The 15,962-nt window shown below is 33.1% G+C and overlaps 1 protein-coding gene across 3 annotated transcripts in view; it reads left to right on the forward strand.

The window, feature by feature from the left end:
- Positions 1 to 15,962, forward strand: part of Cert1 (ceramide transporter 1) — a 119,847-nt gene that overhangs the window by 3,460 nt on the left and 100,425 nt on the right. For all 3 annotated transcript variants that reach the window (XM_074077274.1, XM_020185696.2, XM_020185697.2), the window contains one exon: positions 2,369 to 2,503. In XM_074077274.1, coding sequence (XP_073933375.1) covers positions 2,369 to 2,503 — 135 coding nt within the window. The remainder of the gene's footprint in view (positions 1 to 2,368; positions 2,504 to 15,962) is intronic.

The raw sequence follows: 15,962 nt of genomic DNA on the forward strand, positions 1-15,962 counted from the left end.
ATTCCCATAACATTTTGTTTAAAACTTGGTTCTGATTCTTATTCTAAATACATTTTTTCTTTTGAATTTGTGACTGCTGAACTGTAGGCAATAGGAATCTTTGATTGTCCTGCAATATCTAGACTATAGCCGCGTCTGTATTTATTAAATGGGGAAGTAAGGGAATGAGTATCATAAAAACAGAGAAAAGGCAAAAAGCCTGCCTTTTATGCATAATAATAGCAGCTAACATTTTTGAATCAAGAGTTCTGAAGGTTAGGTAATTTGTTGCTTCCTCTATAAGAAAATAATATAAACTTATAGAAAGGGTCCCCTCCTGTCACTTTGGAAAGGAGATCTGCTTGAGTGTGTCACATTGGAGGTTAAGCTTTATTAGCTATGTATAACTCTGCCTCAGGCTGGGAAATACTATGTACCAGGTGCTGTTCTAAGTCTGTTCTTACTTAATCTTAACTCTAAGAGATAGAATTGAGAAAGAAACTAATACACAGATGTTAACTTGACCAAAGTTACACAGATACTAGCCTCATGAAAGGTAGTAATGGGAAGCAAGGGAAGAGGGTCTTAAATGTCCATCAGTGCAATAATAGGCAGTGGGAAGGTGTCCATGTAAGTTTGGGAGTTTGAGTCTCAATAAGATTAATATGTAACGTAAGTAAGCCAGTATGCTTAATAAGTAAATAAGATTATGTAAATTATGAAAAAGCAGAAGAAACTAGAGGCAAGGTTATTAAGCCTTCTCAAGAATTCAAGAACCTAATACAATAATATTTATTATTAATTTAATAATAAATATTAATTATTAATTAATAATTGTAATAATTGATTGCAATTATTAAAAATTGGGAAGAGGAGGCAAATTTAAGGGTGTAACTTAAAGAAAAGATTAGTAGGATTTGGTGATGAGCTATAAGGAATGAAAAGGAACAGTAAAGTATTGAGTATCCTGTATGACTATGCTAAGCATTTTCATTATTCAGCTATTCAAACAACAGACAAAGAAACAGAACCATACAAAAGTTAAGCAATATGGCAAAACTCTGGCACAAGTAGTAAGCTAGTTGAGTCTGTTTCATCCTGTATCCACTATTTTGTTGTATGATACAGACACTCTGAACCAGGTTTGAGTCTGCACAACTGTTAAAAGTAGCAGTAGAGCTAAGAAAATAGGAGCATAGGAAGTATACCTTTATAGGAGGAGGAGAGTTTAGTTTTGTTTGTAACCATCATTTATTTCAAGTTACTGTCTAAGTGGTGATAAGTCACAAGCAGTTAGAAAGAAGGAAATAATGATTAGAGAGCCCATAGAAAAGAATGAGTTAAATTGTTGGCATGGGTGAGCTCTTAGAGAGGAGTTGTAATAATGGGGCTTAGAAGATTTAAGAGCTGAACCAATCTCAAACATGCTGAATTAAGGAATAGGAAAATAGGTTTCTCAAGGGGAGTTAGCCTGAACTAGAGCTATGTTTTAACAATCTCTTTTGAGTTAATTTTTGGAATTAGCAGATCATTTTTGGAATTGTTTATACATAAAACCCTACAGCATAAATTAAAACATGCAAAATCAAGTATTCCCATAGAAGTTACATTTCTAACTTTGCTACTGTATTGATTGTGATCATTGTGCATCAAGACTTTAGCAACACAGAAATTATTTTTAACTACAGTACTAGAGACAGATAATCCAACTACATTTTTGAAAGCCAGTTTTATGTTTATATTATTACTCCTGAGTTTAAAAAATATACAAACTCAGGGAAACTTGGAAACTGAATTAACCATTTTAAATAGGTAGAATTGAGTTCTGTGGGGAGAAATTAAAGTTGATGTAGACTTACAGATTAATAGTCTAGTTTTTTTACTTTGTAGCTGTGAGTACATGGAAATAACTTATAACAGAAAATAGAATTTTGGCAATGATTGGCATCACACTTCTAGGTTTAGGAGACTTTATGCAAGTTCTTGGAGTAGGAGACAGAGTATATAACCAAACTTAGTTTTCTGTTAGATATATTAATTAATGACAGGAACCAGAACAACTTAAATGTCATGAAAGTGTTAAAGAGAGGAGACCAAAAGCATACAAAAGATTTTAGCCAAAATCCTGCTTCTGTTTTATTCTTCAAATAAATAGAGAAGAAAATGTGTTTTACTTTTTAGGTATTTTTATTTAAAAATTTAAAAATTACTGAAAATCTTTATACAATCTAGAAAAATCTTAGCTTTTTACTTTTTAATACTTATTTTAGTACTTATGCTTATAATTAAGCTAGGACTTCTCCCATTTTGATTTTAAAATTAGATTGCTGAAAATCTGGATTTCTAAAATACTTTTTATTTTCCTTTCTCTTCTCCTTCCCACTTCCAGTGGACAAACTACATTCATGGGTGGCAAGATCGTTGGGTAGTGTTGAAAAATAATACTCTGAGTTACTACAAATCTGAAGATGAGACAGAATATGGCTGCAGGGGATCCATTTGTCTAAGCAAGGCTGTCATCACGGTAAGTTCCTCTTCTTAACTCAAGATAGTCACTGAAAATCATCTGTACACCAGGAATTTATTCTAGATGCTTAGGATACATCTGTGTATATCTGTGGAGCATACATTTTAATACTTTTTTTTCCCCAGAAACTTATTTCAGAGTGCTTATTATTATAGGCTACTCTTTTGTATAGACATATAGGATTTATTTAATTGGTATAGCAAACCAGTTTAAGGGATGTTAGGATATTTTATATCTGAGATTGGGATAATTACTTGGGTAGGTTATTGAAAAATTATAAAAAATACTTTTCTTATTTAAAACTTAAGTTTTTTTATATGTAAACATTCATTTGCCAACTTTTTCATATAGAGCTGATACCATTTCTTTTTGGAGTTGAGGGAAGTTGTTCCTCTGTTAAGTATATCCATAATGCATGGTCTCTAGTTTGCAGTTTCGATTTCTCAAATATTCTTTTGGAATAAAAGTTTAAAGATACTTTTGAAAACCCTAAGTAATAGGCTCTTTCTGAAAATCACTTTTATGAGTTTTCCCTAGTATTTTTCAATTATGTCACCTTTTAAAAGAATAATTCACTTTTATTGAAGCATTCTACTTAGTTTGCATAGAAATAACACTTTTGTATTGTAGTACATAGACTTAACTGAAGTTAGTTAATTAATATAAGTAATGTTAAGTCATGTAAGGGCAAGTAAATTGGCATACACAGGTTTGGGAACAAATAATTGACTTTTTAAGCATGTAACTCCATTACTAGGATCAGAGTGTGTGATTATAATAACAAAAATAGCTTGCTAGTTGAGAGTGGTTAGCATGCATGAGCATATTCAATAAAGGGGGAGAAAAGATGTTGGCTAAGATAGGACATTTAAAATGGAGGCCCGTTAAGGGCGCTACTCCACTTAAAATCTAAAAATGGTTGTGCCAAAACAAAAATACTTAGAGTTTATTGACCCATTCAAAGAAAAGTCATATTTTCTTACGATAAAATTTATATTGCTTATAAAAACAGAAAGTGTTCTTGGGATTTCTGTTACTGTCGAGGCAAACATGATAACCACTACACAGAAGAACCCATCTTCTGTTACTACCTAAATTTGGCTTACATATCATTTATATTAGCATTTATATATTAAGGAAATTTTTGCAGTATTTTTGCATTTTGTGTACATTCTGCCTCCCTTATATACTCAAGAGTTTGAAAACAAAAGTTTAATTGAATATCAAGTTAATAAAGTAAGAATTATTTGAAAGTGTTAATAATAAAGCCACTACTCCCCATTCTAGAGGTAATTTCAAAAGAATATTTTGAACATGAAGGCTCAGTATTTATTTGGACTGGTATGTGGTATGTTATGGTGTGTTTTGAAATTGTATCTAGTTTAATATTTTGGGTGTTTTTCATTTTTTAAGATCATTATTTATGTCAGCAGACAGAATACGATCTTGCAGCGTCTTTCTGTGGTCTTTCATTCCTCCCCTTCTTTTAAATATTAACAAGTGTTTATTAATTATAGTGTTTGACTCTTTGAAAATAATATGTTGAGGGTTGATATGAAAATTAGGGAGAATTAAAATTTATCTTTATTGTTTCCTATTCAGTAGTATTCCTAGAGTACCCATGCTGGTTTCTGTAAGTTTAAATTAAGTTATCATGTCTTAAATTGTAGGCTATAGTCGCAGTACGTGTCTTATTTGAATAAAAGAAAAGTTTTAATAGACATTTTCATTACATCAGCTCAGGAAGAAAACTGATAATCATTGTAGATGTTTTAGTTATTGCGTACTTGTATGCAGAATTTTCGTGCTTTCAATGTGGTGCATATTCAAAGAAATGATAGGAATGTGAAAAGGTTTGATTACTTTGGAAGGAGGGATTTAGAAGTGACCAGAGGAAGTATTCATTGGGCTAAGTAATAGTAAAAAAGATAAAAAGATGAAGCAGATAACAGAACCTAAGTGGTGGTGTTTAGGCATAGTGAAACAGATGTAGGAAGAAATAGTAACATTTATAATCCTGAATTTCTTCAATTTTCAGTCTTTGTTTGGTCCACAGTGTCTGTATAAATGAATACAGTGAACTTCTCAGGCTGAAATTTAGAGGTATCCCTTTGCCATTTTTATCCTTAATATGGGCTGTTACTGTACCACTTCATCTCTGAAGACAAAGAATAAATATTAACATTGAATTTGTTCACATGGCACACTTTTATGAAATTAATAGTATTAATGTATGAAGAAATTTGGACCTGAAGAGTTGTAATTTTACTGTAACCATTACTAAATATTATTTGTTGGTAAACCTAGTGTTTGAGCCCACCTTTTTTTAGAGCACCCAATTCATTGTTAACCTAATTCATTCCTATTTTAACATTAATGAGTCATTGTCAATATGTAAAAGTCATGTTTTTTAGCTATGTGATAATAAATTGGTTGAAATAATTTCAAGGAACAAAATATATTATACAAGAGTTTATTTAGTTTAAGGTGAAGGGACTCCAGTAAATAGATGAGAGGAAAAACAGTATTCCTTCACTCTATTTAAAACAAATAGAGCTGTGTAGAAAAAATGTTTATAGGAATAAGTTGAATTTCTCAATTATTACAGTTTGGTAGTTACTTGCTTAAAACCCAGCCCCTGCTACAAAACTTACAAGTATGTACAAGATTTTTTATTGTAACCTAAAGCAAATGTTTGCTGGGTATGGTGGTACATGCCTATAATACTACCACATAAGAGGTTGAGGCAAGGAAGATCCTAGAGTTCAAGGCTAGCCTGGGCTATAAAACAAGACCCTGTTTCAAAACAAACCAAAAAAGCAAATGTTTATGGAGTATTTGAACTGTTCTGTTTTTTTGATTTTTTAAATACAATTCATGTTATTTAAAAGTTACTTCACTTGCCACTCAAAAAAAATAACAGGTAAACTTCTGATTGTTCTTTCTGAATGTTTACATACCTATACAAGCATTTCTTTGTTTCTTCTTCATTTTAATCTACACAAATAGTAACACACTAAACCTATGGTTCTGCCCTTTTTTAATACACATTAGATTTTAACTACTACATTCTGTTGAGTCATATGTATGTCCTATATCTTACTTATTTGTTCCTTCCCTTTTCTTCCCTATTAGATCATATCTAATTTTGTTTTGCTACAAACGTGTATTTGTTATTGTTAAATTCCCTTTCAAAAGGGATATATAATCAGCCATTTGTCATGTTTGTAATATTTTCCCCACGTTGTCATTTGTCTGTTTCTTCTCTGTTCATTTTTTGTAGTCATTAGACCATCTGGAAATTAAAAACTTTTACTTATCTTTATTGACTTTTTCATTTATGGCTTCTGTATTTGGTGATGTTCACAAAAGGTGTTTCCCCTCAAAGATGTTATCTCTATATAGACGAATCTGTATTTTCAGGTAGAATTTATAGTTGAAATTTATTTCTATTGGAGTTATTTCAGTTTAAGGAATGATATGAGATGTAGCTTTTAATTTTTTTTCCAAATGACCAACCCTGTATTTTAGTATCATGAGTTGAATTATTTACCTTCCCTCCCATTTGAAATGCTACTTTTATCATATATGTGTGTTCACATTTCTTGTTTTTATGTAGGACGCCAATCATAATGAATTAGGGAACCAACCTACTCCAGTGTGACCTCATCCTAACTAATTATATTTCTGAATAAGGTCATATTCTGAGAGCTGTGCGTTAGGACTTGAACATGAATTTGAGGGGTACATAGTCCAACACCTGAAACAAAGTACCAGTTAAGGTTAGACCCAAGTCTTCTGATTCATATCTGATTTATTTTATCACATGCTATGGGCATAGGAAAATTGCACACGTGATACGTTTTATTTTGTGTAGAATTTTCAGGAACATGATTGCTAAATATTTATAAAGCAACTCTAAAATTTGAGGTTTACTGTAATCTCTGTAATCTTAAAGCGAGGAGTACCCATAATCTTCAAGATCTGCTTGCTTGAATTAGTTACCAAGAAGCTTGTTTTCTTAGTTTTTTTCTTTTCCTGAAGGTCTTTTAAGCTTCATATATGTCAATTTTTATTGACCATTTTTAATAGTAAACATGTACCATTTACTATTTTTTAAGGAGCTCCAAAGTTAAACCTGAGTTCAGATCTTGGTTCTGTTTCTTATGACCAAAAGGTTTCTTTGGACTAATTACCAAATTTGGCTTCTTTAACTAATTAAAATGGGGAATAAAATCCAAGTATAGAATGATTATGTGATTAAAAGAAATAATGTATTAAAGTGTTTTGTGCATCTCTTCCTTATGATACGCTTTCAAATTTCTTTATTTTGTGAAATGTTTGTATTGGAAACAAAGCCTGCAGTTCAAAAATGGGGGTGATAGACTGGTATGAGACACTAGTTTTATCAAAAGGGGAATAAGGATGCAGTTGACTCATTACAACCAGGATGTGTAGTATGCTGTGCTTGAACAGATTCTCATTCATTTCCTCTAAGATATTCTTCTACGAAGTAATTCCAGTTCTGTTTCACAAGTTTAAAAAAAAAAACAAAAAGCCTATAAATAGTTAACTCTTTATGTTCTTTCTACATATTCTTTTTCTTTGTTCTACTCTTTGTTTTATTCTACTTGATTTTTGGTTTTTATTTCTATTCTGTTTTTTTTTAGGCATGTACTTTTTGAAAAATCATATTTATTGAGGTATAATCTACATACAGTAAAATTAATCCTTTTGAACATCTCCAGTTATAGTTTTGACAACTGTATAGTCATATAATCATTATCACCTTAGAACATAAAATATTTTCATCACCTCAGAATGTTCTCTCCTTTCCTGTTGAAATCAGGTATTGCTCTGCTGTAGTTTGGATGTTGGATGTGCCTCAGAGGTCCAGGTGTGAATTGGCCCCCAGTCTGGCCCATTTGGGAGGTGGTGGGACCTTTAAGAGGTAGGCCTAGTGGGAGGTCCTTAGATCCTTGAGCATATACCCTTGAAGGGAATTGTGAGACCCTAGCTCTTTGCTTGCTGCTCAGGGGGCTAGTGGATTGCTTAGCCATGTCCTCCTGCCATGATGTGCCAAAGCACAAAGCAATGGAGCCACTTGATCTTAGACTACACCTTTCAGAATGGTGACCCAAAATAAACTTTTTCTCTATGTAAGTTAATTTCCTCAGGTATTTCATTGTATTGATGGGAAACTGAGTAATACACTCTCCCATCCCCAACTTCTGGCAACCACCGTTCCAGAATGTTATATGAGTAGAATTTTAGTGTGTTTAGTTATTTGGGTCAGACTTTTAACTTAGCATAATGCTTTTGAGAGTCATCCATGTTGTTGGCTATATCCCTAACTTGTTCATTTTTATTACTGAGCACTATATCACAATTGATTCAATTTTCTATTTGATAGATATATATTTGTTCCCAGTTTTGGATCACCACAAATAACACTGCTATAAATGTTCATCATGTTAGAGGTCTTTGTGTAAAAAATGTTTTTATTTCTCTTGGACAGACCTAAGAGAGTGAGACTGCTAGGTTGTATGGTAAGTGTATGTAAAACTACCAGACTTTTCCAGAGTGGCTATACCTTTTTTTTGGGCAGTATTAGAGTTTGAACCTAAGACTTCATACTTACTAAGCAAGTACTCTGTTGCTTGAGCCACATCTCTAGTGTGGCTGTACCATTTACAGTCCTGCCAATAGTATTTGAGAATTCCAGTTGCTTAACAGTTTCTGTAGCCGGTGGTGTTGTCAGGTTTTTTTTTGTTTTTCATCTTTTAATAGGTATATATTAAAAGTTTATGCAGTTTCTATTTCCATTTTGCTAATGACTAATGGTTTTATTTTAATATTTTTGGTGGTACTGGGGTTAGAATTCAGGGCCTCACACTTGCTAGGCAGGTATTCTACCACTACCCAGCCCATGACTAATGATGTGTTACACATCTTGTCATGTGCTTGCTGTTTGTATCTCTAATATGTTTCTTCTTAATGGAATCTCCTATAGCAAAGCCTATCTTTGAGAAACTCTACCAATGGACTTAGGACTTCTAGTCAGCTTTGTAGCTCTTTCTTAAAACTGACCATATAGTCAAAGGCTATTAATTATATGAATGAAGCTTCCAATGTGAAAACAATTACTAGAGTAAATACAACACTAGGCAACAAATTATTCAGCTATTTGACATAAGTAAGGAAGAAAATCTTTCAGTATTTCTAAAGAGATAAGAGCATTTAGAGCAATGAAATGCAGTACACTGTAAAAAAAAAAAAAAGGAAGAGGAATGTTGGGCATAGTGGCACACTTGTAATCCCAACACTTGGAAGGCTGACACAGGAAAATCAGGAATTTGAGACTTACCTGGGCTACATAGGGAGACCATTCCTCAAAGATAAAAAAAGAAAGGGGGAGTGGAAGAGGATAAAAAGAGCTCTTGGAATTTATAAATATGGTAACAGATGAAAAAAAGTAAAAAGGTTGGAAGACAGAATTATAGACATTTCCTAGAAAATAGACCAAATAGTTTTCAAAGGTAGTAAATAGGAGAAAAAAAATGAATTATCTGTTCTAATATCTGAACAATAGGAGCTTCAGAAAGAAAGAATAGAGCAGAAAGGAATTATCAGTGAAAGAATACTAGAAAAATTCATATAAATAAAAGAATCCTTACATTAAATGAGCTAAGAAAGTCTCAGATTAATAGATGAGAAATTAAAGACACGTAGTGGTGAGTCAGACTATTGGGAAGAAAGATTAATGCTTTTAGGGGAAAAAAATTCACAACAAAGGATAAGGATTCAAAATGACTGTGCTTCTTAGGCAACATTGGAAGTTAAAAAACAATGGACCTTGCCATCATACTTCCGAAGAATAATTATAGGCAATATTAAATTCTGTACCCAGCCAAACCACTAAACAAATATGAGGACAGAATAAAAGCATTTTAAAACACAATCTCAGTTTACCCACATTTTTTTAAATGTCTTATTTTAGAGGGACATACTTGGCTGCCTACATATGAAATAATATTCTTAGAACTTGCTTCAGAGTAATCCATTTGGGAGGGTGTGAATTAATGGTCATGAAAATGAAACAATAATCACCCTGAGTTAATTTCAGAAGTTGAAAATGATAATGGAGAGGCTAAATAGTGGGAATGACATTTATTATCCTGTTATTTTTGTGTACATTGAAATTTTTCTATAATATATCTTATTCAGATATACCCCCATCAAAACAATGAAGTATTAAATAAAAAAAGAGGACCCATTAGCAGTCACTTTCCTCAGAGCTGGTCTCCAGGGCAGTAGCATTAGTACAAGCCATGGACTTACTAGAAATGCAAATTCTCAGGCAGTCCCAAACTAATGCATTAGAAACTCTGGGATTGAGCTTCAAGCATCCTGTCTTCAACAAATTATTCAGCTTCATGCTTAAGTTTGAAAGCCACTTTCCTAAAGCAGGATAAATAGTGCTCAAGGAAAGAATGGATGTGACTAATGGTTTAGATCATCTAATTTTCTTAACTGTTTATGCTGAGCTTTGATAGTTGCTCTGACATCTAAATCAATGAACTCTTTATACATAGAGACTGCTATTGGTTCTAGCAGTGCAAATGGGCAATGGATGTAAAATCTTCAGGCGTAGGGAAAATGTTAAGTGTAGTGATTTTCTCAGAAATAAAAAGAGTTATAAAGGAAGAAATAAAAATCTATACAGATCTGGCTGCTGGTCTGACTGGCATCTTGACATTCCTTGCCTTCTTTGTTCATTCAGTTTCCCCTTGTCCAAAATGTCTTTTTTCCCTTCCACTGTCAAAAGCCCATCTTCCCTCCTGTGTGTAAGCTAAGCCCACAACATTTCAGTAAACCACTCTAGATTCCCTCCTCATCTTTTTGTCTGTACTATAAGATTAAAAACAAAAACAAAAATGGAGCAACCATAATGTGCTAAGCGTTGTGTTAGGTATTTTACAAGTTATCAGATAAAAGGTGAAAATGATTACTTGTAGGGACAGGAAAATGAAGATAAAGGAAAAGATACTATTGTTTTCTTTATATCAAACTTTACTGAACCACTTAGCTCCTTAAATTAACCTGTATGCCTGGGTTTCCAGGTATCTGAAGACAGGAGTAGCTGGAAAATAATTGTAAATAGCTTCCCAAAAAGTTACCTCCTAAAAAGATAAAAAATAACTTCACATCTATAAAATTTCTACTTAATACACGGTTATTTCTACTATTCAACATTACTTGTAGAAAGATAATGCCAGAACTACAAAATGATTGAATAAGGGAATCTTAACAAGTTCCTACATGCTTCTTCCTCACTGCTCTAAGACCTGAGCAAAATTAGACCAAGATATGTAGCCAAGACAGAAGAAGTGATAGTAAAAGGAGTGTTGGAAGATCCACCAGAAAGATTAAATCCATTCATTTATAATCTTTAAAAAAAAAAAAGTAGTACATGCCTGTTATCACAGAAATTCAGGAGGCCAGTGGAGATGTGAGGATCATGGTTTGAGGCCAGCCAAAGGCAGAAAGTTATCTAGATCCCATCTCAGCTAAGAAGTTGGGCTTGGTGTTTCATGTCTATAATTCCAGCAATACAGAAAATGTAATAGTAGGATCACAGTCTAGGTCAGCCTGGGCAGTAACACAAGACCCTATCCAATTACTAACTAAAAGCAAAACGGGATTGAGGGCATGATTCAAGTGGTAGAGCACCTGTCTAGCAAGTATGAGGTCCTGAGTTCAAACCTCACTGCCAAAAACAAATAAATAACTGGGAGATCAGAGTACAGCTATAGGAGGGAGATTTCAAAGTATGAGCCCTTTTAAGGGCCAACCAGACATTTAAAGGAATGTTCTCTGTATATAAGGAAGGACATGCGATTTGAAGAGACAGTCTTTTAAATACATTGCTCTGGAAGAGGAAAAAGGAAGGATGAAGAGTCCTTTGGACATTAGATGGTAATAGAAAAACTATTTTAAGGACCTGTTAAAAAAAATAATAACCACAAAATCAAAGGTCTCACACAACCCCTTCCCTACTACCAAAACATAATTCTGCTAAAGCATCTAGACTTTGGCAGATGACAGAAAAGAGCATTATTGACCTAGCAATATTATGAAGTTCCCAAATAGCACAAAAATAAACATAAATAAAATTTATAAAGAAGTTAGTATTTAAAATCAGAAGGGAAAGTTTCATACGAATGAACTGAGAAGTATTTCTTTCTTCCCCAAAACAACTCTGAAGCAAAAGATAACTATTAGTCTACCTTACAAATAGAATTAAATATACTCACATTGAGGATATTAAAAATATCACCTTGATAGAATTAAATTGTGAAAATGGCTATATTACCAAAATCAATCTTAACATGTTCAGTGCAGTCTCCACCAAAATTCCAATAACATTCATCACAGAGATTTAAAAGAATCAACCCTAAAGTTCATATGGATATACAAAAGGCCTTAAATAGCCAAGGCAATACTGCACAAAAATAGTAATACTGAAGGTATCAATTTCCTGATGTCAAACTATACTGTAGAACCATAGCAATAAAAACAGAATGGTTCTGCCAAAAAAACAGACATGAAGACCAATGGAACAGAATAGAAGGCCAGACAGGAATCGATGCAGCTATGCCCATGTGATTTTTTGACAAAACATACCATGGAGAAAAGACAGCCCCTTCAAATGTTGCTGGAAAAACTGGGTATCTGCATGCAGAAAACAAACTAGATCTGTGTCTTTCACCCTGTATAAGTATCAACTCAAAGTGGATTAAGGCTATCATCAAAAACACAAACAGCAACAAATGTTGGTGAGAATGTGGTTAAACGATCCCTTATATACTGTTGGTAGGAATGTAAGTTAGTGTAACCATTATGGAAAGCAGTATGGAGATTCCTTTAAAAACTAAAAATAGAGCTGCCATATAATCCAGTGATAACCACTCCTGAGCATATACCCGAAGGAATGTAAGTCAGGATGCAGTAGACACACTTGCACACCAATGTTCACTGCAGCACTGTTCACAATAGCTAAGCTACAGAAGCAACCCAGATGCCCTACAACTAATGAATGGATTAAGAAATGTGATAAATAAATGCAATGGAGTTTTATTCAGCCATAAGGAAGAATGAAACCACATGTTTTAAGGGTAAAATGGATACAATTGGAAGACATCATGGTAAGTGAAGTAAGTTAGAGAAAGACAAAGGCCACATGTTTCTTTTCATATGTGGAATATAGATCCAAAAGATAAACACACAAAAACAAACAAGATCATGTACAAATATATATGTAGAACATGTTTGTAATAATGGGACTACTCCATGGCACTTGGGGGAGAAGGGAAAGGAAAGGAAAATGATAGTCAACAATATCAAAATTACATCTGTGCAGGTGGAGGATATATATGATATGTACTGAAAACTTTTGAATAATGTGGATGGTAGGACAGAAGGGGTAAGGGAGAGTAATGGAAGGGGTTGAACGGGCCAAAATAAAGTACACTCACAGCAGGAATACATGGAGAAACCCTTTGAACATTGACTTGGAATTAAAAATAAAAGACAGGGCTGTAAAATAGGTACAGTGGTAGGGGGGATTTGTGAGAGGAGGAAGGGTAAATGAAGAAGATAAAGGTGAGGGAATATGATTGATGAGCTTTATATTATGAAATAGAACAATAAAACCTCTTGCAACTCCAGGGCAGGAAGGGGTTTGCCAGAGGGAGATGGTGAAGATGATCTAAACAATCTATAGTGTAAGGCTATTCAGAATTGTCACCATGAATCTCCCCCCAGTACAACAAATATATCCTAATAAAAATGGGAGAAAACATCATATTGAATCACAAATTCAAAATTAAGAGCTGAAATTTTTTTAAAAACCAGGAAAATGAATTTTCTCAAGAAAGAAAATAACAGAAATTATCTCAAGAAAAAAAAAAACCGAACACACCAGTATTGAAGAGGAAGAGATTTAAATGAAAATTTACTAAGGATATTGAATGATTGGAAAACAACAAAGAAAATGAATAAGATAAAGACAAAAAGACATTAGTAGAAATTACTTTGTAGGCAAAGAAGGAATAAAATCGTGTTATTGGAGTTTCTAAAGAAGAATATTTAAATGAAATAATACCTTAAGTTGTAATCCAGGAAAACTTTTCAAGGAACAGGGAAAGACTTGGAGTTCTACATTGGAAAGGCTCACTGGATAACTTGGGAAAATTAACCCAGTGCTAGTTTGGATCTTAAATGTCCCCAAAGGCTCATGCATTGAAGGTGTGGTTCCCAGCCCGTGTTGCTGTTGGGAGGTAGGAGAACCTAAGGAGATGGGGCCTAGTATAAGGAAGTTAAATCACTGATGCATGATTGAGATGTTGTGATCCTAAGCTCTTTCTTTGCTTCTTGGTTGCCATGAGGTAAACAGCTTTGCTTCAGTACATGATACTCCATTTCACCATAGGCTCAAGAGCAATGGATCCAACTGCATTTGAACTGAAACCTGAAACCGTGAGCCAAAATAAACCTTTCCTCCTTTAAGTTAATTACCTCAGGTATTTTGTCACCATAACAGAACACTGACTAACACACCCAAAATGATAAAGTTTGAGGCATGGACTGGTAAAACTTAGATTTCAAAGACAAAATCCTTAAGGCCTTCAAGCAAAACAAACAAATTAAACTATAAAAGCAAAAGAATTCAGTTGGCAACAGATTTTGCAAGGCCAACAAAGAAGACTTTAAAAAAAAAAAAAGCAACTCAAAGTGTGAGCCAAGGATTTTATATTAAGTCAAACAGTTATTTTAATATTATACAACTTTAATAAAAATGGAAACTTAAAATTTAGAGTTTAGCAATATTGTAATTCTATATAAAAGTAAATCTTTGAAAGACATGAAAATAGTGTCAAGTTACTAGGTTTTTTTTCTACTCAGAAAACAACAGTTTGGAAAGAAATTAGTTTAAGAAGCTAAGCTAAGGTTGTTGAAATACTCTGTGATCAAGTAATTATAATCAGATATGTTCTGATAAGGCTCTATTACATTCCAGTAACATTATCATTGTAAAAAATAAGTTTCACTTTATTTTGAATGCAAGTTTTACTATATTGCAGTACTTAGACAAGATTATGTCTTACATTGAGAATTCCCAGTGCCTAGCATGATGTCCTTATAAAACTAAGTTTTATAAAAGTTAAGAAAGAGCAAGTCCTTATATTTCTTGTGTGGAATTGATATCCCAAAATGGCCAGATTTATTCAGAATTGTTGATCAAGATGGTTGACACTAAATAGTTAATTTTTGACCAAATATGTTTTAGGAAGAGTATAGCATGTTGAAGAAGTCTGTTTATATTAATTTGCTTGCTAAAATTATTTTAGTCTGCATTAGTACAGTTTTTTCAGAAAAGGAAATAATGCTTCAATGTAGGAGTTTGTATTTTGCGATTTTTTTCAATAGGTAGATGCAGTTACTTTTAGTGAGAGACCACTGCCAGTAAAATTTGATAGCAAGTCCACATGCGGTTTCCAAACATGATAGAAAAAGTGTATAACTATATTTCTACTAACTCAAATAAAATTTAGCATTTTAATCAACAGTATAGGCAGAAATCATGACAATATTGTCATTAACCACAATTACAGACATTGTCACATTGGTATCACATATATTGCAAATATTTAATACCAGCTACCAGATATTAATGTGTCAATTTAAGCTAGCATATAGTTTGCATCTCATTTAAGACTAATTTTGTTATGAGTTCTATATAATATGTTTTGTTTATACTCAGATATTTTGTTTATACTTTTGAAAACAGTGTTCTGAGAAGAAGTCTATAAAGATTTCATCAGATTTGCATAGGGATATAGGAATCCCTACATCACAGAAGATTTACACAGAATATTTTTGAAGCATTAGAATTTTGTTTTATTTGAATCTTCACTGATAATGTTCAAGTGATTTAAGACAATAGACTTAGTATCTGTATTTCTAAAGTGAAATGTCAGGCCAAATGAAGGAAAGAAAGCTTCCCAGCTTCTTACTCTCTGTGCCACCAGATGTTGAGGGTCCATCTGCTGCCTTCTTCTTAAGTCTCACCTGTGTGTATTTGTGCTATACTTCTTTCAAGTGTCTTATTTTGTGTGTTCCTGCTACAAGATCTTTACTTGTGCTTTTCTTCCTGTGTAGAATGTTATTACTTTCCCATTTCATCTTTCGTCCCAACTCAAATATTACTTTATTAGAAGTCTTCCCTGATCTCCTGGTCTTGTTTGTTTTGTTTTATTGAGACATAATTTTGTACATCTTTATGAGGTACATTATGGTAACTTGATAGTATATACAGTGTGTAATAATTAAGTAAGGGTAATAAACATTTCTGTCTCTTCAAACATTAATCATTTTTATGTGGTAGGAGTTT

This window comes from Castor canadensis, chromosome 6, assembly GCF_047511655.1.
Source record: "Castor canadensis chromosome 6, mCasCan1.hap1v2, whole genome shotgun sequence".
Lineage (NCBI taxonomy): Eukaryota > Metazoa > Chordata > Mammalia > Rodentia > Castoridae > Castor > Castor canadensis.